Source organism: Ylistrum balloti, unplaced genomic scaffold (assembly GCF_031769215.1).
Source record: "Ylistrum balloti isolate Yb309-2 unplaced genomic scaffold, AGI_CSIRO_Ybal_v1 Utg369624, whole genome shotgun sequence".
In the NCBI taxonomy this organism is placed as follows: Eukaryota; Metazoa; Mollusca; class Bivalvia; order Pectinida; family Pectinidae; genus Ylistrum; species Ylistrum balloti.
In genome coordinates this window covers 292,254-317,031 of record NW_026781893.1, presented here as the reverse complement: position 1 = coordinate 317,031, position 24,778 = coordinate 292,254, and the positions used below count along the sequence as shown (strand labels likewise).

The 24,778-nt window shown below is 34.7% G+C and overlaps 1 protein-coding gene across 1 annotated transcript; it reads right to left on the bottom strand.

Annotated features, from left to right (window-relative positions):
- Positions 1-1,339: 1,339 nt before the first annotated feature.
- On the bottom strand, positions 1,340-12,322 carry LOC132550412 (globin-like). The gene is made up of 5 exons (XM_060214477.1): positions 11,907-12,322; positions 4,306-4,446; positions 3,799-3,879; positions 2,667-2,832; positions 1,340-2,275 (listed from the first exon to the last, which is right to left on the bottom strand). Exons 1-5 carry the CDS (start codon positions 12,044-12,046, stop codon positions 2,135-2,137), a joined length of 669 nt encoding a protein of 222 aa, XP_060070460.1. The 5' UTR covers positions 12,047-12,322; the 3' UTR covers positions 1,340-2,134.
- Positions 12,323-24,778: the final 12,456 nt, after the last annotated feature.

The following is a 24,778-nucleotide window of genomic DNA, read 5'->3' as shown; positions in this document are numbered from 1 at the left end:
GTCCTACAAGGACGAAACAGCTGTATAACGTAACATCAATGACGACTCCTAGAAGGACGAAACAGCTGTATGACGTAGCATCATTGACGAGTCCTAGAAAGACGAAACAGCTGTATGACGTAGCGTCATTGACGAGTCCTAGAAAGACGAAACAGCTGTATGATGTAGTATAATTAATCGTTTGGATCTACATTATCTAACTCCAAGGTGCTATATTCACCTTTGTGTCTTTTCGACAATCTTAAATTTGAGTTGGTAATAATATGTTTGATAAAACACTTGCATTTTAATAACTTTACATCATATTCTTTGCAACGCACTTGTTTCATGTCTGGATATCATGCATACGGCACATAGATAAAGTTTTGTTTCGCCTTTGTTCTCTTCCTATTGTATTTGATCATAAATATTATGTTCCCTTAGTAACGAAAATTCAATAAAGACATTTTTCCATATGATTGCCACTTTTTACTTTTTGAGTGAAGCCTTACAAAATTTTGTGTCATTAATACAAAAATTACGGCCAAATATTAAATACGTTTTCTATATGTACGTTATCAATATCAGTTAAAGTAAATATTCACCAACACGATAGACCAATATATAAAATCTCCGTTCACAGCTATTAACATGAAGCATACACAGAATGATATTATTTCATTCTATCTGAAATATTTATATTTACATACTACATTTAACAATGATAGTTAGATATATTTTCATCTCATTTTAATAAACTTTGAACTGGTCTATCATCTGCAGGTTTTAGGGCTAGGTAAATTAATGACAACGTGCACAAAACAACCTTTTCCATTCTTCTGTGAAATCACTTATTTTCGTGGGGCTGGAATTTCGTGGTTTTCATAAAACATTTGATTTTGTAGTTATTAATATTCACATAATCCACTATTGCTAAGATAATATGTATTTTAACTGTTTATCGTTTTGTAAACGTATAAATTCATGGATAAAGAGAACCCACGAAATCAACAAAAAAATCCCTAACGAAAATCAATGATCTTTCAGTTTTCTGTGATCATCATCAAGTTTCCACGCCCATTTAGATGATTATGATAAATTTGGATATTACAAACACATGATGAAAATACATGATACACAGATATAACTTACAATAAAGATATTATGAAAACAAAAACCAATATTGGCAGTGACAAAAAATACCATTACTAGGGATCCTATTCTAAAACATGTATGACTTAATCTCATTATGATCTGTACCCCTCATGATAGACGACCACGTCATTCAAAATACATACTATCTAAAAATAGTATTTTCTCCAAAACAACACGATAATCAGAGTTATTATGACGTCTCTGTGTTTGTTATCTTATTATTGCTTAATTTTAATGATAATTTAAAAGAAAATTTTAGAAATTTTATTTTAAAATATTTCAATGATCTTTCTTTAATTTATTAACAAATAAAAAAAATCATTTGAAAACACTATATTTGGGAATGATGGTGACTGAAGGCAAAAGTACCTTCAGGTAACATGGATTTATAATAAATGTTTTTCAAATGATCTAGAAACTGAAATGTCAACACAAAGATATTTGGGGACTTAAAGCTGAAAGAATTTACGATACATCATTAAATACATGCTTGATTTATTTACTCTCTCATGTGTTATTTGGAGCGGACTTGTGAAATGTTCATCACCCGTGCAACATTACCTTTTGCACTGTTCATTGTCAAACATCACACGCGATTTATACAAGTCAACACATATTGCCGTGTACAAGTCATTAGTCAAGAAAATGGTCCTCCTCCCGCTTCACAGAAACCGCTATTTTGTCAAGTTCATACAAGAACAACATCACAAGAAGGTTTTTAATATGTCCAAGTTATTGTCTTGAATACGAGTGTGCATTATTTAATATATAGATTTTGATTTTTCTCAAGCAAGGAAACCCTTTCCAATCTTTTCTATCCACATCTCAGTCTTATAAGTCCAATGATGATTCAGGAATGAGGTTCAAGTTTGTAGTTCATTGTTCATTAGATGCAATATTATATGTAAAGTATAATGTTTACACACAACGACTTGCTTCGGAGAAAAGAGCCCTGATAACCGTCATTATGGTATGAGCAAGGAAACGTTGTACCATGACCTCAGTTGTCGTTTTGTGCTTCCTTCACTATAGAGCAAACTAATCTAATGAGTTCTTTCCAAGCGTTCTTAATCTTCTCTAAATCAAGTGAATCATCTTTCACTAAATCTTCAATTACGGCGAGAAAAACTTTTTCGAGCAACTGTAATAAAACAACAATGAAACCTGAGATATGCAATAGCATTCACAACCAAAATTACAAATAAACATCATATATTGAAAAGTTCATTTGCTGATTATCATTATAATTTCAGTTTTATTCGAACAATTGTATTACTGCTTCTTAAAATTTGACAATCATTTTTCTAGTATGGAACAATTAGTTTCATCACAGGAAAATCAATCAAACCTGAGGGTTCAATGGTTCTCCACAGAGGGTAATCAATTTATATCAGATTTACTCACCAAAGAAGTCACAAAGAAATTTCGTTATATACACTACCCTGGTAACCTAGATATTGCATTACACATGATACCTTTGTTACATCGATGCTGAGTTACACACAGAAGCCAGACACGAAATTCATATTTACTTTAAACTCTGCTGGTCCTATCCCTCGTGGTTTATGACTGATTGCAACCTTTTTCACCAATTCCTCCAGACAATCTAAATCGTCAAGACTGTCTATATAGGACTCAAGTGCGTACATTACGCTCGTCGCATGCGCTATCATCGTCTTGTTTTTCTTTGTTGTAGTGCTGTAAATTTCAGATTTATGAAGGTTAGTAGGCAAAAAAACTAAAAATTAAACTTTCGTCGTGGTGACAATTTTTGAGAGGTAAAATTTTAGCAAAGAAGTGAAAACAAATTTTAAAGAATCCTTAAGTAGCTGCACTTCTTTTTCTGTTATATGTAGATGTATATTTGGCAATAGCCATTTACGCGTTCTTTTTGTTTTGTTTGTTTTTGTTCTTTTGTTATTATTTTGGTTTAAAGACAGTTTTGTAAGTTCTTAGGCGACCTATTTTCCGATAGATTCCTTCTTTATATCAAAGATAAATACATCGACAACGGAAAAACATGGATATCGATGAAACCATTAACTTAATCACGCTGTCAACGACGTCATATTAAAATGGTGTACTCGGTAAACACTCTAATACTCTACAAATTGTCATATAAAGTCATCCAATTTAGATACCAAATTACATAAAACACCGGTAGTTACAGATGTAATGTTGGAATTTGTTTCATATCAAATTATATCCTACACCCTAGATTTGAAAGGGATATAACAGTGCCATAATATAACTTTGAACATGTCTTGTTGCCTTATGGGGAAGATTTACAGTCGTCATAGGGATCTCGTTTGGAAATAGTCTTCTTTCTTGTGCGACATGAATAATGTGTTTTTTATTCGTTAGTAAGTCTGTTGGTTTCGTTACCTTAGCATTGCTTACATGGATTGACTTAGATTTAATGACATGTGTCGTTGGTGAAGCACAAGATGCCTCTTACCTTTACTGAACACCTTGTTTTATTTTCCTTGTGATTCTTAATGAGTATAAATCTATTTTTGTGCATGTTTTTCCTAGTGTAATTGAATTTGAGTTTGAACTGCAACCTGTTGAAAGGGCGGTATTTTTCTTTTTCTTCTATATGTGAGTATAAATATGTAATGATATATTTCCTATCACCATAGCAAACATACAAATCTTGCTTACCCGTCATAATCGAGGAGCTCCAGTGGAACATCTTTGAAGCTCTTGAACATCTTCTTTGTATCAGGATACATTGTAAACAATCTAGGAAAAGCATGCAAATCTCGGCATCAGTGACATAACCATTGAGCTAGCTACTAACATTACATGTAACTATTACCCCTAACAAACGTTCTCTTATGACGTCAGTTGTTCAGGTAGGACATCTGTCTTCAACATCATTGCTATTTAATATTAGTTATATGCATGTACATAAATCTATTGTTTATTCCCATCAATAACAGACAAAAGCTATCTCGATGCTTATTAATGTTCATTATGTTAAATATATAGTAAAACGTCTCGTTTCTATGGCATCCTGTGACATAATTAACATTATCATTATGAAATTATATAATTAAATATATAATTAGTGTAACAAAGTTAAGATTTCATTACTTTTGCAATCCAACTAAAATTTTATATTCTTATTATTAATTCTGTGTGATATTCCTGTGCAAATATACGTACTTCATAAAGAACTTCACACCATTGGTCTTCTTGTCCTCCGCCAAAATCTCCCAGCTTGCCTTGAGTAGTTCAACCTCATTATCAGATAGAGGGGCCCCACTATACTCATTGGCTGGCTGTCCGTTCTTCGACATTGTCTTGCTAAATAAAGAAAGAAATAATTCTTCAATACACCACAAGCGTTATTATCAATATTTATTTATTTATCTATTTATTTATCTATCTACCTGTTTATATACTTATATATTTATTTATTCCTATTTCTGTCTATATTACGACTTCATTGACATGTCAAGTTATGCATAAGGAGTATTCCATTATAACCAACCTAAATGATTATGAGTGTGCTTTATTTACAATTTACACAAACAACCAAATACTCGTGTATAATCAAATAATCACTTATATTATAGACCATCAAATTTTTTGACTTTTGACTGTTAAGGAATGTCATTATGGTTGCGAAATTGCTCCTTTCTATTTGGTTAGGCCATGAGGAGCCGGATAATCATAGGGTTATTTGTTGTGTTCGGTGTAAACAAGAAACCAAACAAAATGTAGGTTACAAAACCGACATCTGCACAACAGCCCAGTCGGACCTGACAACGATCTAGTTAATGGGATTAGAACGACAACAGGATGCATACACCATTGTATAAATATCTTTAAATTCATGCCAGTTTATAAATTACATTTGTGTTATCTTAAAATATTTCCATTTACACTTAACACTAAGAAGATGAACCTACGGCGCTCAATTTATTCTACTTCCCAATAACACACATTGGTAATATTGCTGGCCCAGTGATATGCAAATTGTTGTCACAACTTCTGGTATAAATCATTGAGTACCATCTATTTTGTGGCATATCTATCTGTATATGTATTAATTAAATATTTTCGTAGTTAAACGGAGAAATAAGTGATGGCTGGTAGTATATTTGTGGGATTGCTTTGTTTACTGTCTGCATTGTGTCCGTGATGTCAGTCAGGTTGTGTAGGTTCTTACATTGAAGTCGGGTTTTTTGAGGAACTACACATAACATGTCGTCATTATTACAAAACGTGGTCGACCTACGAATCAAGGAAATATTTTAAAACTGACACGATTGTGATTCATCGAAATTAAGTGGACACATAGGAAGAGGTTAATTGCCGGATGTTAAGTTGATCGATGTGATTTCGTACATATTACTCTATATGGACATCCATAGTTAAATCTAGACATGCATGCCAAATAAGGTTAAAAAGAAACCATTATAGGCCAATTATGTCAATTCTGAAACCAAATTAATTTTAAGCAATGTGATTCGACAAGCGCTGAAAAAGATAAAAATAACAGATAACTGCTCAGGACAAAATACGAAAGATGTATCACAGTATCAATTGACAGGAAACAAAGCATAAAATTACGTTTACAAGGTCATTGTACTCGAATGAACATGAATCAACAAACATGATAAGTTTCGATCTCACTCCTAGATTATAATTACGCAACAATTTCAATTTAAAAGGAGAAAAATCGAATGAACGATTGAGCAGGTGAACCCTGGCAATAAAATGGATCACAAAGGGAAGATATATGAAAGCCTGAGACAGATACATATATGTCAGATGGAATAGAACCACAATGACAATCTGTATATATATACCACAACATGATATATGGACACAATAATCACATTATCAACCCCAATTGACACTCTACCACTTAGCACCAACTTTACATGTTCACAAGTCCTTTGTCAACGGTAAACATATCACTGTTAATAAGCGTGTTAAGTATATAATCTGTCGTTATTTTCTTTTTAATAGAATAAGCAATTATGCTCAATCAATTAAAATATGTCAGTTATATTAAGTTTTATCATTAAACTAATATGCAAAATAAGCCAGTTTTATGAATTTATCGCTGGGTTTCGTCCACATACATAGTAAAATAAGTCAGCTTGGTTGATTCATCATCATTCTCTTATGCAGTAAAATAAGTCATTTTGAATTTCGTACACATGTAAAGTGAAATATATTTGTCACTGATTTTCGTTCACTTAAGTCCATCACTGGATGACATGTAAACTAAAAAGAGTTATTATCATGGATTTATCACTGGATGAAATATAAAGATTAAAAGAAGAGAGTTTCACACATTCATCACTGGATGACACATAAAGCTGGAAAAGTCAGTTTAACAGATTCATCACTGGATGACATATTAAGATTAAAAAAATTAGTTTCACTGATTTATCACTTCATGACATATTAAGATTTAAAAAGTTAGTTTCACAGATTCATCACTAGTTGACATATACAGCTTTAAATGTTAATTTCACAGAATTCACTAAAAAGTTAGTTTCACAGATTCATCACTGGATGACATTTACAGCTTTAAAAGTTAATTTCACAGAATCATCACTAGATGACATATACAGCTTTAAAAGTTAATTTCACAGATTCATCACTGGATGACATCTACAGCTTTAAAAGTTAATTTCACAGAATCATCACTAGATGACATATACAGCTTTAAAAGTTAATTTCACAGATTCATCACTGGATGACATCTACAGCTTTAAAAGTAAATTTCACAGATTCATCACTAGATGACATATACAGCTTTAAAAGTTAGTTTCATAGATTCTCCACTGAATTTTGTTTACCTGCATTAGATTCCTCGTTTAAGACTGACGTATATTTACCTCTCTTTAAGTAGCTTCTAGTGTTACCTGATCACTGATTAGATCCGAGTCGTTATTATTCCCATCGTCTGTAGAATGATTACCCTCTGGGTCTACACTTGTAGTATAAATGGAGGATCGTTACTAGGGTCGTAAACACAGTCTGTGGTCGTTAATCTTCAGGTGAAATAGGAGTATGTATGTAGGTCTTGACATTAATACAAACATTGCAAATACACGTTCACAAATTAATCCTTTGCTGGTTCAGTTTGAATACATATGTTCTGTAATCCTTGTTGATGTTTATCTTATACCTTATGGAAATATTTTGTTCGAACTTTAATATGAAATAACATTTTGAACGTTAATTGATGAACTGAAAGCAGTCACAAGTATAAAGACTTTAGTGCATTATCTCTGTTCGGTTTTAATACAGATCTGCAGCTTGTTTATTTCGGACCTAGCCACAATCAATAGTTGACGATATTTCCAGATTAGCTTGGCTTATACATATAGTTTTACTGAACGGGTGTCAGCTTGCCTTATGAGGCCATAACAGTTGTAGTGACGCAAGAAGTGGTGATAGTGTACGAGATCGCTATGTATTACGACGTTAGGTTGATCATGACGATAAGCGGTGTGACATACAATAATGATAGGAAACTTTGGGCAGTGTATATGACCCCTGTGATCATTAGAACCATAAGTACCGAGTACCAAACTTTTCAACTCAATATTCATTCGGCCAATAACAATAGTAAAATAGCACTGTTTCGGAATACACCGAATACCAAATAAAACACTAAGACTGAAACAGTACGTGGATTATGAAAATTAACATCATGTTTTCTATAAATCTATCTTATGTACCCTTATTACCAGATATTACTGATAAAACGAGATTTCAGAACATACAAATTTAGGTAAGATACAAACAATGAATTAACTGTATCAAACCGCTGTTTCGTCTTTCTAGGATTCGTCAGTGACGCTACATTATATAGCTGTTTCGTCATTCTAGGACTCCTCATGGAAGCTGAGGAACTAAATTTTAACCACAGGAGGCGACGGAGAAAAATCCAAAATGATCGGAAATAAACGTCAAATTCTAAATCGGCAAGTTTCCATAACTCAGTAATTTAAGTAAAATTTTAAACTGATAATTTTAGGAGAAAGTCAAGTATTTGTGTATATTCTGAACCGTGCCACTATTCATATGGATTGCAGATTACACTAAACCTCGGAGACTCCCAGCTGTGTACACTGTTTGTTTTCTCTTCATTGACAAGCGTATATCGAAATTAGATATTTTGACAATTTGAAGACCATCTATTGTATAGTCCACCAGCAGTGTCTACCACCTATCTCAGATTGCACAAAAGATATGTCCGCTTCTTTGTGCATTATTAAGTGCAGTCGTACTGTATTTGTTGTCTCGTTTCGTGCTCCGTGCTTCGGTGTGCATCAAAGCCGTAATTGACAATAACAAGTCTTCCCTTCTCACAGATAGTAAATTTAAATGACATTCATAGTGTTTTCGGACAAAGGTTAGAGAAAGAAAATAATAATATATAAAAGGATTTCTACTGCTGATTGCGTTAGTATGTTAGTTTAATTTACATTCGATGCTCTACTTTCAGCTTTCAAAAGAATTGGTTCGTTTGACGACTTTGGCAATGCTGATTTCAAACATTCACATGGAGATGTGAGTGCTGAAACATTCTCTCACACCTCTTCATTGTTCTGCCTGACCTTCAGTTAATCATTTGTATATCGAAATTAGATATTTTGACAATTTGAAGACCATCATCCTTAATTTCAACATTGATCTTCAATAAGTTTGATACTGACCAGTTGATCATTACAGCTATAGACAACAGCCGATTGTAAAGCCGAGTTCCTTAAACGTTTCAGGAAGGAAAGCATGATGGTAGAATCTTCATGTTTAATGCTACGTTTATATGTATCAGGAAACTTAGTCCACATTCTTTTTTATTAGAATACGTGACATGTTTCATTGTTTTGTTCTATGGATACAGATAAGTGAATTTCCGATAGTACCTAACCACTTCTGATGACCTCACCCCTATCACTATCTAACATGATGTAACCCTCACACTGGATTTCTATGGCCTTTCCTTAGATGTACTAATTCCTCTGTAGCTGTGTCGGGTATGTGACAGATCATTTTGTTTGTGTGTGATTTTAGAGACGCACGTCATAGAATGAATGTTTGTTTCTTACGTTTATTTAGTATTCTCCCTCCCAAAATGACATTGTTGGTATGTGTCTGTTTCAGACCAAAAGTGTATATTGTCCATTATGACCTGGTTCCACCTTCTGCCCTGGATAATCACATCAATACTGTCCTTGACCTTGTTTTACGGCAGTACACCACTGCAATTTTACAGTGATTTGATTGGCTGACGATGCATACTTGCATATGATACCCGCGTGGTGTTTTTCTCTTCATAATTCTAATAAAACACATCATAGAGCTCAAGGACATCTTGTCTACATATGGATGAAAGTTTTCTTCCCAAACGTTTTTCAATATTCCTCATGGGTATGAAGAGTCGTTTTCACAAATTAATAGGATGTTTTTGTAAATGAAGTCAACACATAATCATCTGTCAATAGATTAAATAATTTACGTTTGGAAAGACGATATAGAGTCGGACATATTGTTTTCATGTAAAACATGCAAGTGAGATATTTAACATAATACATGCTATATAATAATATAAAAAATTAGATAGTAAATACTTTATACCAATTGAAATACATCATACCCGTTCCCATTACGTATTTTCTCAATTTCCGTATATACTTGTCCATGAAACCTTTTTCAAATGAATTATTGTCGTTGTCTATGTACGGTAAGGTCGCATTTCGAAACGACAAGAATAAAAACAAGTCTAGCCCACTAACCTCACAATCTTACAACAACGAGTTTGATATTACAAAATTCATTAGGAAGACAATTATTGATTTGATCGTGGAGAAGACTGTTATAGAAGTGGTATCTATTTAAGCACGAGAACTTGGTCCTGTATTTTTCATGAGTAAGATTTGTTTGCCCTGCGATCGATTATTTCTATGTGGAGGTATAGTTATAGGTCGGTGTCTGGCACCCCTGGGTAAAATCAATGTCCACTTCCTAGACAGGTGCACGATCAAGTCGTGCAATAGTTTGTGTAAATAGTTTACCAACTGAAAATACCGTAATTCATTCTTTAGGTAATCTTTCAGTCAGCCAGCATATATATTCTGTAAAGTCAATAATTTTCGAGGGCTTATTTTCGTTGGGTTTTGTCAAGTCAAAAAAGGATAAGCATAAAAACGGATTTTAGTACCCGTGGACTTCGTAAGATTTATCAGCACAAACAAAGTGCATCCTACATTGCATTTTCTTCTCATTTTTTTAACCACGAAAACTTAGCCACACGAAAAGAAATTATTTTACAGTATTGAAGTTTGTGCTATCCTTACTCGAACATCAGCAAAGACAAGTTAACGATTACATTAATTTCCACCTAAACACAGTTTTACTTACATTGTGTACTTACTCCTCGTACATAATCTAAGTATGAGAACTTCCCTCCGGAATGTATCCTGTTTGAGAAACTCTGTAGCTATACAGTCTAAAGGAGATTATTGTATAGCTTTCAGTATGTATAAAAGACCCCTACGGTACCCTATTAACATATTCTGTCAGACCTTTGTAGTATATCAGAAACACCTATTGTTGACCTTGTAACTTGTTTATTGTGTAAAAACGCCGTATATGGCGTAACAACAGCCGACGTTATGAAGCCTCTTTTCAAAACTAACATTGCCATCGTCTGAAATAGTTTCTGTTGTAAACAAGCCTGTATGATGGGGAGAGCCCCCAGATAAGTACTTAAGCTACCTATCTCAGCCAACCAGTAGATGACATAACACAAAATAAAGCATTCTGAGTGATTTAACAAGCCAGTGATATTAAGAAATAACGTCTCCATGTTATCATTTCGTAACAATGAATTACACCAACATTTCGGAATGCAGACTGGATGCAAGCATGTTTAGTAGCAATTCAGAACGTCTCCTGATTCACAGAACATCAATGTTCGGGATGTATCTTGGTTTTAGATTTAGCTTGTGTATTGTAGTACAACTGGAACATTACTTCGGAAGGTATCGGCTTAGATGCGTAAGTTTGATTCCCGAGTAGCTCAAATATCATGTTCGCGTTGGTATATCGTTATATCTATTCACGATGGCCTTCACTACTCCTGTAAAGTATTTGGTATTGTGTGAAACCGATGGATCGTTTTAGTGTACCATGACAAACATTTTACCATATATCATGCCCAACCAAGGTCTTACATAGGTTAAAGCGATACAGTGTCAATACTCAGTACCAAGCCCCACCATATCTTTCGTTTAATAGTCTCATATTGCGATTGGCGATGTTTTTGTGCGACGATGAAAACCAATATGTCTAATCACAAAAGGTATTTAATTGAGCTTCTATAAGAAAAGCGATGATAGTTAATTTGAAAAAGACTACACTTCATTTAATATCGATTTGCAGTTAAACGTTAGATGCAAATTAATTGGGAGGGTTATATCTTCCAAAATGTCATGTTTTAGTTAATATAGTTATTGTGTAAACTTTAACATTCTTAACATTACAGACTTGTTAAACTTATAAATGTTTCTTTACTGCAGTTAATTAAAAGCTTTGTAGTCACCTTAATCAAGTTAGATTAGGATTCGATTAATTTCGAACTATCTAAACAAATCCAGATTTAATTAACCTACAGATACATCATGAGTGAAGTTAGCTTAAACATGTGGTTTTATACAGGAAAAGGAAACAAAATAATTTAACAGCATGAACTCGTCATGGAGTACAAAGAATAATTATGTTGAACTCACCGGGACGGCAGTTGGGCAGAAGTGGTCCCTGTTAGCCACTGAATCAGGAGTGTAGGCAACATCACCAAGATCGCCATCACAGCGCGAAACACGGACACTATTACAACACCGAACCCATTTTTGGTCATTTTCCCCGCCATTATTCCAACGAGATAATGCTTTCAACATTTAGAAAGATCGATCAATGGTTCTAATCATTTGAGCTCAGTAGTTATGTCCTACTGATATGTCTCCAAACTCCCACAGTTTCCCTGCCAGGGCGGAGGGATAGGCTATTCACTACCACGGAATTAACCTGTCAGGGCGGAGGGATACTGGTCCAGCACGTGTAGGAATAAATGTAGTAGCCGATGTTCCAAATATTTACATTACTTCTGTAAACCAATTCGCATGGTGAAGTGACGCTGGGCGAGAAGGCATTATATCAACTCTGTATATAAAATTGATAAAACGGACAAAAAGATACGATTTCAATGCGCGCACACATCTGCATCCTTTGCATAGACAAACAAGCGTAGTAAGTGTAAACTGTGCGCCATCAGGTCGGGTCTGACGTAGGTAGGCCATGTGAAATGAAACATATTCTGGCGCGGAAGTTATCGACGTTTTCACGTCACGTTTATTGTTAGCATGTCCATCACAGGCGATGATAACCGACAATGTGGAGGGAAAGGTTATGCCGTGTCGAACGGCAGCTGATAAGACAGAACCCCCGTAAATCTGTCAACACGTGTAGACTTACGCACGGGCGTGCATTACTGCACTGGGGGGTTTCATTAACGTTCCAATTATTTGGAAAGGTCGGTCGTGTTAATGACAAACTATTTTTAGTTCTTATTCGTTTTATTTATGATGTTGAATTAAGATTATCACCAGTTTGATTTTTGTTCGGTTGCTAACGTTTCTTGCTAAAGTGTATTGACTTGACATCACTTCATCGATCATTAAGTAGATTAACGAGGTGGCTAGCAGCTGGACGGATGACATACACAGCCTGCACTGCCTCACTCCTTCAACATCGCGTTACAACGATCGACTGTTGACAGCTTTAAGGATAGGATTTGAACTTGCATAATTCATCGTATACTACATCATGTTATAGCGTAAAAGATAATATGTGGTGTACTATGTGACCCGTCGCACATACGAACGCGCATATACAAAGACCGCACCTGTCGCGTCGGAAAGGTATAACTACACGTGCGAGCTCACATATGACACAATGAATATATATGGAGAGCTGATTATTCAGTGCGGACACCATCGCGTGTGTCGCGTAGTGTAGAAATTAAATATGTAGTCAAATTAACGCACCTTTCGCGTCGGAGAAATTCTTTATTTAGCAGTAAGGGACGGTACTCCGACACTTATGAGCAACCTTATCGACGAATGTTAGTGTGTATAGAATGAGGATGAAACACTTCAAGCTCGAACACCTTTGTCGCGTAGGAGGATTATTAAAGTTAGCGAGTGATGATGAGAAACCTATATAAAACATGTTTCATATGTAAATCACATTAGACTGTCGACAGTTTCTGGATTATTTATTGCATTTAAGTGTAAACTGCGGTATACTACAAAATGAAAACAAACTTCAAAGTAAACATGGAATTATATGGTAATCGAACTTCACAGTAAGATCTCGTGCGATTTCCATCAAGTTTACCGTCATTTTATTTACTAATTCTAGTAACAATATTAATTTCATACGCAAACGTACAGATATAGCTTTCCAGACAAACATAACATATTGAACCATATGTTGTTGGATCCAGTTTGAATTCTGTGTCCAGATAATTGTATTGTTGACGATATAGATGGTAGGTAAACCAGTCGACAATATTAACATCAGTATCTTTTTCATGCCTGCAGCGACTTCAAGATATACCAGAAATACACACTGCTGATATAGACAATCGATTTAACATGTTTATCTCGATATCAACGTTTGTCAATGACAAACGGGCTTCACTCGTGTAGTAACAAAACCAAGCAAAACACCAATATGTAAACATAATCATAATCCAAACTCAAAATTTAATCAAACAAGAGCAAAATATGAACAAAAGAAAGATTTACATTAAGACTCATTAACAAGTACAAGGAGGATGTGACCGCAAGATTAAGCGTCTTCTGCTTCATCAACAACACCCGCCATATCAATCTTGGTCAGTCCAAGTAAGTAATGTCAGATTCCCAAAATGAGAACAATGTATACAACAACGGAACCAACAGGTAAACTAAAGAACATCAAACACGTCAAACTTCAAATCGTATAAGGAAATAGGATACTTGTACCCACATTTACCAAAGATAGAATATTTCTATTATAATTTCATTAGCTTTATACATGTCTGAATATAAAGATAACTATCTAACAACACTTAATTGATTGATTCCGAACCAACATTACTTGATGATATTTCCTAAATAAGCGACATAACCCATTCTCATCACTTGCCTGTACAGTTCTATGAAAGAAGATTCAATTTCCTACCGAGAACATGTAATAATGAAATTGAAATAGTTATCTATGTCAACCACCCTAGCAGCCTCTGTAGAGTGTCTTTCCGCAAGACTGACTTCTTTCTTCTCAGCTGGTTAGTATTCTAGTAAAAAGGGTGGATGTACTTCACACGGCGTTTGATCTCTATATAAAACGACATCAGTAATGCTGTATATGGCACCAGACCTAAACCGAACCTGGTGGACGTCACAGTAAGGGTGCTTTTGACCGCAGAGATAACCCTTCCCTTAATACATTATCATGTTCGCGAATGTTTACACTTCAACACCACATGTGTTTCACGGCGGAATCCGTGGAATGCGTGCTGGATAGACTTTCCATTGATATAAAGCTACACATGTATTAGAGCAGGAAATGTATTTTGGAGCAGCCTTGAATAAGAAAGCTGATAACACATGCTTCAACTGGAACTGATATTTCATTTAAAGTGTAACAGCGTCGAGATTATACAGAATATAAAGATGTCTATTCATTCAACTCTCAAAATTCGTTTTCGCATTAACCGATAATACCAGCCTACCACAGAGTCTAAAATCGATCTGGTAAACAAAGGTCAAAAGGTCGAAAATAAAGTTATCAGACAGGCTTAATATCTTGCGATTTTGATTTGAATGTCTACGACGAGAAATTTAACGTTGTATTATAAAAAAAACTGCATGATTGAAATATTACGATATTGCGTTGTTTCCAGTATAATGGAATTCAATTAAAAGAATGATAATGCACTGAAGAAAGAGAAAACAGAATTTTGTTAAAATATATATATATATAAACTTATATTTTATAATACTTGTTAATATCCTCAATAGAAACATTAACGTCAGACGTTGAATGTCGAAGGTTAAAAAGCTATGATCAGACTAATTCCGTCAGCAAAGTTACACATTCTTGTTATAGTTCTTGAGCGAGGTAAAACAGAGAGTAAGTTTATGGTGGTTTCTCTGAGCTATTGGGGAAACATCTTGTCCCAACACACATTGACTCCGTGGAGGTATTTTAGGTCCCGATAGAGATTAAAGTTATCGACCATTGATTGAATTACCAAAAGGGTCAGTAGCGCGTAATCAACTAAGCCCGTCAGATGAAAGGAAAATTGATTTACTTTCATGTCATTGTCTATAAGGAAACTAAAGGAAATTAAACTACGTTCAAGTCTAGATCCTAATGGTAGAAAGTCCTCAACTTACAACAACATGACATTATTTATTACAGTGTAGATAACAATGTATGTAATGGGGTACGATTAAACCTTAGAGACTGTCGTCGTGAAACTAGACACTATTTGTTATCGAGGGTGGCCTCTTCTAGCAGAACCTTCATCGTAATCAGCTCATTTGGTTTCGTTATTTCCAATTACCGTCTGTAAGGAATCTCAAAAATTCGTAAACAGTCTATCCGTGATTTTCTTATCAAAAATTGAAATGGGAATAAACATCGCGTAGCTGGATCGACTTTTATTGCATAGAACATTATAGCTATCTGATGTACGTATGGAAGATCACCAATTCGACCTGTTTCACTAAAATCTTATCACCATCTCGTCACACTACTCTCCACCTCAGTGTATACGAGTTTATACTTCATCTTAAAAGTCATGTTATTTTATAATCATATAAATTTCATATTTTTCTGATGATAATCGACGCACGTTTAGAAATTCTATACATTGCAATATAATGTGTATACTGTAGTTACTAATGGTTCAACATTTCGCTAATTTTCTAAAAGCTTGGAGCAAAAAACCTGGTGTTTCTCAGGAAATAAATGACACCAATTATCTTCTCTTTTCAGGTTATTTCATGGTATTTAGCTATTTTATGCCATCCTCGAAAATTGAAATTCTCGATATGATATACTTTAAAGTAGCGATATACTATTACAAAACCTGATAAGGAGTTGACAAAACACTGATTTACAAAGGAAATTGACCTAGATCTAGGACGCATAGTCGGCTGAGCGTTTGCCACGGATACGTATATTACTGGGTACTGGTCTCCAGTCATCCGGTCGACTGACAACACAATAACGAATTAAGCATGACAGTACAACTTAGATAAAAGTGTTTCTTACGTGCTCATATCATTGATGCATTCAACAACATAATCAAGCTATTATTTTTACGTATGTGTTTAGAGATTCCATTTATCGATAAGAGAAGAACGCATGATATACCTGGATGCTAAACAATGTCTGGACCAATGTCCAGAGGGACAATCCGGACAATTGTGGGTAGTTAAGCACCTGTTCACTGCCCATTAGAGGTGATACTCCTTCGGTCAGCTATTAGCACTAAACATAAAGGGCTTTTCATCCACGATTGTCATCTGGGCTCCAAACTGTTATGATAGAACTGTTTATAACAAAATGGAATCACGGTTTGCTACTTGGTTATTTCATTCACAACTCCAATGTCTAAATGTTAAAAAGGATCAGAGGATTTAGGAATATCGCTTTGTCGCCATCCAATCGATGAATCATTACTGAAAGAAATCTTGATATGGCAGCTACGTTACTTTAGTCAATTCTAATCTGAAGTCTAGTTATGTAATAGTGCTGGCCATCAGATCACGCTTTCAAGGACAGCACACAACTGTACATGAACGTAGCATTCTAAATTCTTCTTCTTAGATTCCTAGAAGAACAGCATTGTTCGTAGGAATTGTTTAAATACCCTGACGATAATTTAAGACCGTATCACAGTTAGATATACCCGCCGAACGACCTGGGAGCTATGCGAGTAATTAGCGGTTGATAGTGATTTCAGATTCTCTGTCATCATGAATATTAAGTATAGTATATACCAGAAATTATCTGGAGAATCAATGGCATTCATTTCCAACTTAACATGTTAGGAACTTGACCTAATTTCATGGGCATTGTTGTTACACGGACAGATCTGTAACAAATCCTTTCCACGTGTATTTGCGAAATATCCTATTGTTGTCATCAGTCTGTAACATTAGAGTAAGCTAAACAGGGCGCGAATCGATTTAATGACATTTTCACAACTAAATCAGTTTTACAGGTATCGTATATCGAGAGCAAGGCGATAACAACGAATCAACTACATGGATATAATACTGTAAAATCCTACATTTTCGTTGGGCTTATTTTCTCGTGGTTTTCCAAAGAAAACACTATTTCGTGGAGACTTTATTTCGTGGAGAAATAAAGTTGATTTAGAGTACCAACAAAATGAACGAAAATAAAAGTACCCACGGAAATTCATTATGTCGCTAGTTATTTTTTACAGGTTTTCACAGCGATTCGTTGCGGAAAAAAAATTCCCATATTCAAACATTCGACATGATAAATATTTTATTGCGAAAGTAAACTCGTCCTAGCCGATTCATGAGCTATTCGAATGTTGTTCGTTTGAATGTAAATTTGCTTAATTTTTTTCATTATTTGTCTTTAACTACAAAAGATACAAATAAAACCTGTTTTTGACTTGAAGAAATTTAGACAATACAATGCTGTTTTACAGACTGAGTCTAAACTATTGCTTGTTAATAATGATGTCACCTCTAAATCTGGCCTTTGTATCAGGTGATAACAAAGCCAATCGCTTACGTACTTATCTAACAATGTAACATGTCATTCGTATCAACACTTATAACGTAACATGACAGATGTCACTGCGACAAACCATTAACGTTTTGCATTTCACTGATGCTAAAATTGTTCAAAACAAGAGAGCGTATTAGTCTGAATAATACTAGCTTGTCTACTACTTGTCCGGTGAAAATACAAAAAATTAGAAATTTTAAGATGCTCTGATATCACTAGGAAATAATGACATAATTTGTATGAAAATTGAATATTTCATGCGTTTATTGTGGTGAGGAATTTTCCTTTCCTACCGAGTAATATGGGTTTTCGTTTTTTTCTCCAGTAATCTGTTACAAGCAAGCCCAGATTTGTTAAGGTTTTATAAAGAAACTGTTCCAATGGATTGTAATACGAATACATAATTTCCTTCCCCCATATACGACCACTGATGCATGCTGCTGTCCTTACAAATGTAATGTATCGCTGGCTTCATGCATAGCCGTGTGTCATCTTGTAGGATTCAACGCAGATCGGAAAATTAAAGCACAGTTATCAATCATTTTGCTCTACTATATCGTCATTAAAAATCCAATATCCAGTTTAATTAATTTTAGTAATTGATTTGAATTAGTTAGCATGTTAAAATGAGGAAAATGCAGAAATAAAAGATATGTACAAGTTCATGTATTTAATGACCTTTGTTAGAATTTAATCTCAGGTATATGTGTAGTGTAAAAGGTAGTTTACTTACATCAGTGCGAAATGGCGTACAAATATAGATTGTTTATATATTCCTGACCAACATGATCTACGGGAAGTGTTTACACAGCCACTCCGGAGTGAAGGCAGGCTGTCCCAAACTTTCAAAATGTACACACACGAAGCATATTTCGAGAAAAAATGTCCATAGACAACATTCAGCGGTAAATATTCTATCAAATATAATGCCTGTATATTATGCACGTGTATGACGTGCACATATGCACAGCTTACCTATATAGTGTAGGTACATACCTTAAGATAAGATAATAGATCCCGTTCACACGGAAATGCACACCATTACAAGGAGTCACGATCAAATTCAGATGGTTGGATTGACGTTTTTACGCCGTTATATTACCGACATGATGGCGGAGTGACAACTGGACCTAGTTTCTCGCTAGTTTCAATTTGTAATAGAGTAATAAGTCTATTATCTTTGACGGTTAGGGGTCGAGGCCTCACAGGCCCCCGCTCGGCAGATCTTGTGTCACATACATAGACACACAACAATCAACTACTCTTATCGCAAACAGCAGTGATTTTTTTACCCTTTTTTAACACCCAGGAAACCAGAGCGAAAATAAAAACCCAATAGAAAAGTAAATAAAAAGGAGGCCGCTTAGGTTTAAATGAAAAGGCAATAGGTTTAACATAATATCGGTAGAAGTTTAAACATCCAGTCTGTTTGGTTAGTAATGATTACAGATACATATCATGTAAATGGTTGACTTACCTTGATTCCTACCTATGTGTGCACGTTATAATCCTGTGAAGTATGAAGGTCGAGTGTCCCGTACCCCATGTGTGTATGTGTATTAAGGTCCGGAGGTAGAGTCAGGTGAGATCAGCGCATGACAGGTATACTCAATAGGTGTTCGTCACCTCCTCTTGCATTCTTCTTCAAAGTCTATAAAAATACAATTGTTAAGTCTAAAAGCACCTAATTTTGTTTTACCTTGCCGCCTCGGTACCTTATAGGGGATAATTAGCATAAAGTGATCGTGATTATGTCAACATGTATGGAAACAGATCCATATATCAAATGTTATCCTGTATTCTCGCCTACCGCCAAAGCGGAAGTTACCCAATATAAAGTTTTAGAGTTTGAACACATTGGATACACAAACACGTCGTTTGTTGATTAAAAAAACTCGGAATTATACACAACAGGTGAAATGATATTCCATAGACATTATTAATCTTAGACATATAACCTACACTTCAATAATTCAAATCTCAATTACTTGCATAGTTTTACAAAGCTGATATTTACGTCAAAAGATTCGGGGAGTTCCCTAATATCCAAGTACGCGTATGTGTCTTTATTTACGAATATTGATATGTTGAATATAACGTGCAGACCGATAAGGATAAAGCGTAACTAGAGCATGACATTGTTATACAGCTGTAACCATATATATCTCTGATAAGAGATACCTAACAATGTTGAAACATTAATGTGGCTTTCTACTGTAAGACTATCTAGGACCATCAACTCTGTAGTCACTATCTACATTTAGTATGTCAAAAAACATTATACTGTACCTCAAAGAAGATTAAAACACATGCCACTACAAAGAAACATATCTTTCTTTTTGTCGAAGGAAGATCGCCAAATAAGAGGTTACTACAATTTATTTCTTTTTTTCCTGCTACCGAATTTCCTTTTCCATTTCCCCTATTCTGTCTTCTATTATATACCATATTCTTCCTTTCTCTCCTACACTCTCCTTCTCCTCTTTCCTCTCTATGTTTCGTTTCCTGCCCAAACCTCCAACCCTCTCCCCCTGCTTCTTATATATTCTTTTTTATCCTTCCTTCTGTTCCTATGTAGTATTGTCTTGCGGTAAGTGTCATTGTATAGCTTGTTTATATAACTGTATGACGAAATGGAGCGCTATGTCAATAATGTTACATTTTAGTTTCAATATTATGACATTTTCATGTCAAGGCTTTTGGCATTTCTGTGTCAAGGATGTCAAAGTGAAAGATATGTGAAAAACTGTCCTTTAGTTGTCCCACTTTCTGTGGATCTTTGTCCATTGTCGTTTGTAATTTACATGAACGATATTATACGTGATATTTAAATATCTTATGATTTATTTGGCAATATGGAGGTTTTTTTGCTATTTAAATCTATATAACAATTATAATGTACCAATACTGCAATCTTGTACATGTATGCACGTGTATATATATACAAACACCAGCCATATTTCATGTGTTTTTGTTAAATTTACAGACGAATGTCTCAAAGTGATAAAAGTGAATATTAAATCTATTATAAATATTTCGAGGTCTAGTAGATGTTGTAAAAGATTAACTCGATCGTAAGTAGACCATGGCATCATATGTGTGAGAGACGCCACAGAAAAAAAATTTGTAAACACTGCAGTCGTAAAACCAGTCAAATATATATAAAACAGGGATTGCGAATAGTGCTATAAATATCTGCATTGAAGTGAAGACAAACTACAGCAGCATTGAAACAGAAATTACTCAAGTGGTGAACAAACATTGAACATATATATACTTAAACAATGCGACAAAATGAAACAAGATTGGTTTTATAAGATGGGAGCAAAGGGTAACAAATCAGAATAATGTGGAGACCGTAAAGTAATAATAAACTGGTGAGGGACTTCTGAATACAAACATGACCAGTCCATGAATCGGTAATACCATACATAAACCATATGGTATTTCTTTCACTGAAGTTAAATATTTTCCAAAAGTTACGAAATAACATGAACTTTCGTGCTTTTTTATCATTTGAAAAAATTCCAGAGTGAAAGAAGTACTTTACCTAACAACCATAACTTTGAGTGACCTGTTTCTACAACAATAAGGCTATTCCGAAGTTAAAGTGACCTTTTTGTACCAACGTGTGTTTCCTTAACGTCATCAGTTGGGGATTAATGATTTAACCTTCAAATAAATACCACAAATTTACATGCAAAACTGACATTGAGATATTGTGCTCATTAAAATTATAAATAGTGATAACTTGATTAGTTATTTTCAAAGCAAAAAAAAATGGACGAAAATCAAAATAAATTTGAATAATTACAAACTTCTTATTTCATGTTGTAATTTCCATTAGTGCGTGAAGCACTTTTTTTGTCAAAGTTCACCCAGTTAGCCAATCAAAACATGCTAAAGAGTTATACTACATGTGGTATAAAATGTAGTTTTATACAACAGCTGAAATGATTAAAAATGGATTGGGAGTTGAACAACACCCATCTATTATTGTAGTTATATTATTTACTGTCAATTGATATGTTTTCGTTGGGCTCATTTGGTTGTGGTTTTACAACAATATACATTCACGTTAACCTATGGTTTATAGATGATGCATTTGATTTACTAAATCGTTGTAATGCTAAAAATTAATGTCATTTAATCTTGATTGTTTCGTCGACATATGAATTCGTCCATGAAAAGAGTCATCACGAATTCAACAACATAAAACGCAAATGAAAAAGTCAATCTAAGGGGTATGTGACATAAAAGGCAACAGTTTTTGAGGAAGTTACACAGGTCACAGTATTAAAAGAAAATCTATTGAGACAATCTACCTTCAATGACCCTTTTAATAATCTTTATCTTGCTGCTTTCTACAGTTTACAATATAGCATAATTCTATTTCAGATATTTAAAAAAGTGAGCTTAGTCATTAACACTTGTTTTATCAATTTGTCGTCAAGGCTTATCGATCCGATCTTTTTCATAACGATAGAACCGATTCTCCATATAACATTCTCATATGGTAACTAGGAATCTTAATCTGTCGGTGTCCTGAATTATATTCGTAAAATACAGATAAATGGCCTCATTCTGTAAACAAATTCCTTTCAAAATACGGAAATGAATCGATTCTATCAACTCGATATAAATGACTTAATTCACATTCGACATTTATTTACACCTTTTATGACTTAGCAATTAGGTAGTACAACAGACTTGAATTCACTCACCTGCTTCTGGTCCCAATTCTAATATCCTTAAACTGTCCTCAAAACCTGCTGCCACGCTTCTTAGATCATCCTAGCAACCCGTTGTCCAATACAATTCTCTTTGTAACAAAGTATTATCGGTTGTGACACCTCTTTTGTGCACTAAAATGTAAGATATCTCTGCGGTTGTGTTTTGTGTTGGATTATCGTTTCAGTATTGGATGGTTAGTGATATATGTTGGATCGTCCTCTTCTAATGGTTTGTGTACACAACCCCCTACTCTGACTTGTGATAAGGTCAACAGACGTCATCATGCTAATTCATGGGTTTGCTCACCAATATAAGTATACAACCCAGTCAAGTAGGTTTACTATGTCAAGAGCGCAGAGCGACATGCTTCAAGATCGCCATGAACTACAGCCTGGTTTAAAGAGGTCATTAACAGGAGATATTCAGTTCAAACCATCAAGAATTTGCTGCAAAAACAACATCAAGAAAATACGTACATGGCAACATAATCATAATTCAAACTCAAATTCCATAAAATTAGGGCAAGTATGAACAAATGAAAACTTTACTTGGAAACTCCTGCATAAGTACAAGTAAAATAAGAACAAGTAAGCGTCATCTGCCTCATAGACGACACCCGCTATATAAACCTTGGTCAATCCTAGTATGTAATGTCACGTACTCAAATGAGAACAATGTACACAACAACGGAACCAACAGACAAACCAACGAGCATCACATACGTCCAGTTCTATGTCGCACAAAGAAATAGATTATTTCTCAATAACATAACTATGGCGACCATAAACACTCCCATAATTTTCACCAAACTGCAGCATTTGCACTCCTGTATTACGAGTTTGTCAGTCAGTTGACGACTTCTTGCATGAAAAATCGTGATAATGGGAACAGCCCTTGAATGTCGAATCAACTGTGACATGTAAATACCATATGTTGGGGTTGTATGGATATTGCTATCCAAAAATGGAAAATTCACAATAGGGAAATTGAAATCAATACGCATGTTTATCATACATCTTAATGGAAAGCTACGAGGTAAACAGCTGATGTAGAAGAGTCTGTCATATCTTTGTAAAGTGAATCAAAATAAATCATAATCGTTGAAAGAAAAACAAGTAAAAACATTGACCTCATCTGACAGGACAGTGAAATTCTTCTTTTAGAAGACCAATAACAACCAGTTGGGGCAAAATGTAACCTTAGTTATGGCATGGGAAAGAAAATTCAAAGGAGTAGGAATGATCAAGGGCACTTTAAGAACATGTAGCATAAGTTAAGAACATGTAGCATAAGTTATTGAAAAGAAGCAGCAACATGTCACCCGCGCGTTTATATGGAAAAATCGGTAGAGGACATTTATCTATGGCGTCTAAAGGTTTTACTGATATGCCAATTACGTCACCTATTGCGTGCTTGATAAATCAAACACGTGTTCGTTAGATCGTCCCAGTCGTGAAGATATCGGAATGCTATAATTGTTGGAGTTTTTTCAAATGTAAACTATATACTCAAAGAGGCCCCATTCTTAAATGCACATGTTGATTTCACCTTCCCTGTCATTTCCTGTTAAATCCTATTTCATTCCGGTATCGATATTTTCTTTAAATCCCCATTCCTTTCATGGTCATCCAATTATAGAAAGATCTTATTTGCACATGTATACGTGCTGAGTCTAACAAATGCAATTACAGTAATCTTTTGGGACACCCGAATAATCTTATTATTCTGGTTTATAATATAAAGTACTTATGTCCTTATAACCTATAAATCCTTCTAATCTATCATTGTGTAGAGGAAAACAGCATCATTAACAGTATCCCCTAGTTTCGTGTTCGGGTATATCAAATAGATTTTCAGTCATGGATGTTTTGCGTCATGCACACGACTTTGGACAGTGTCGAACAAATATCTTACCTCCAGGTAACTACCTATCTGTTACGGCAGGAAACACACTACATTGGGTAGTAATAACCGATACCACATACAACTTAGCCAGTTTATCTCATTTAGCCTCCTCTACCTACATATATCTGAAACATCT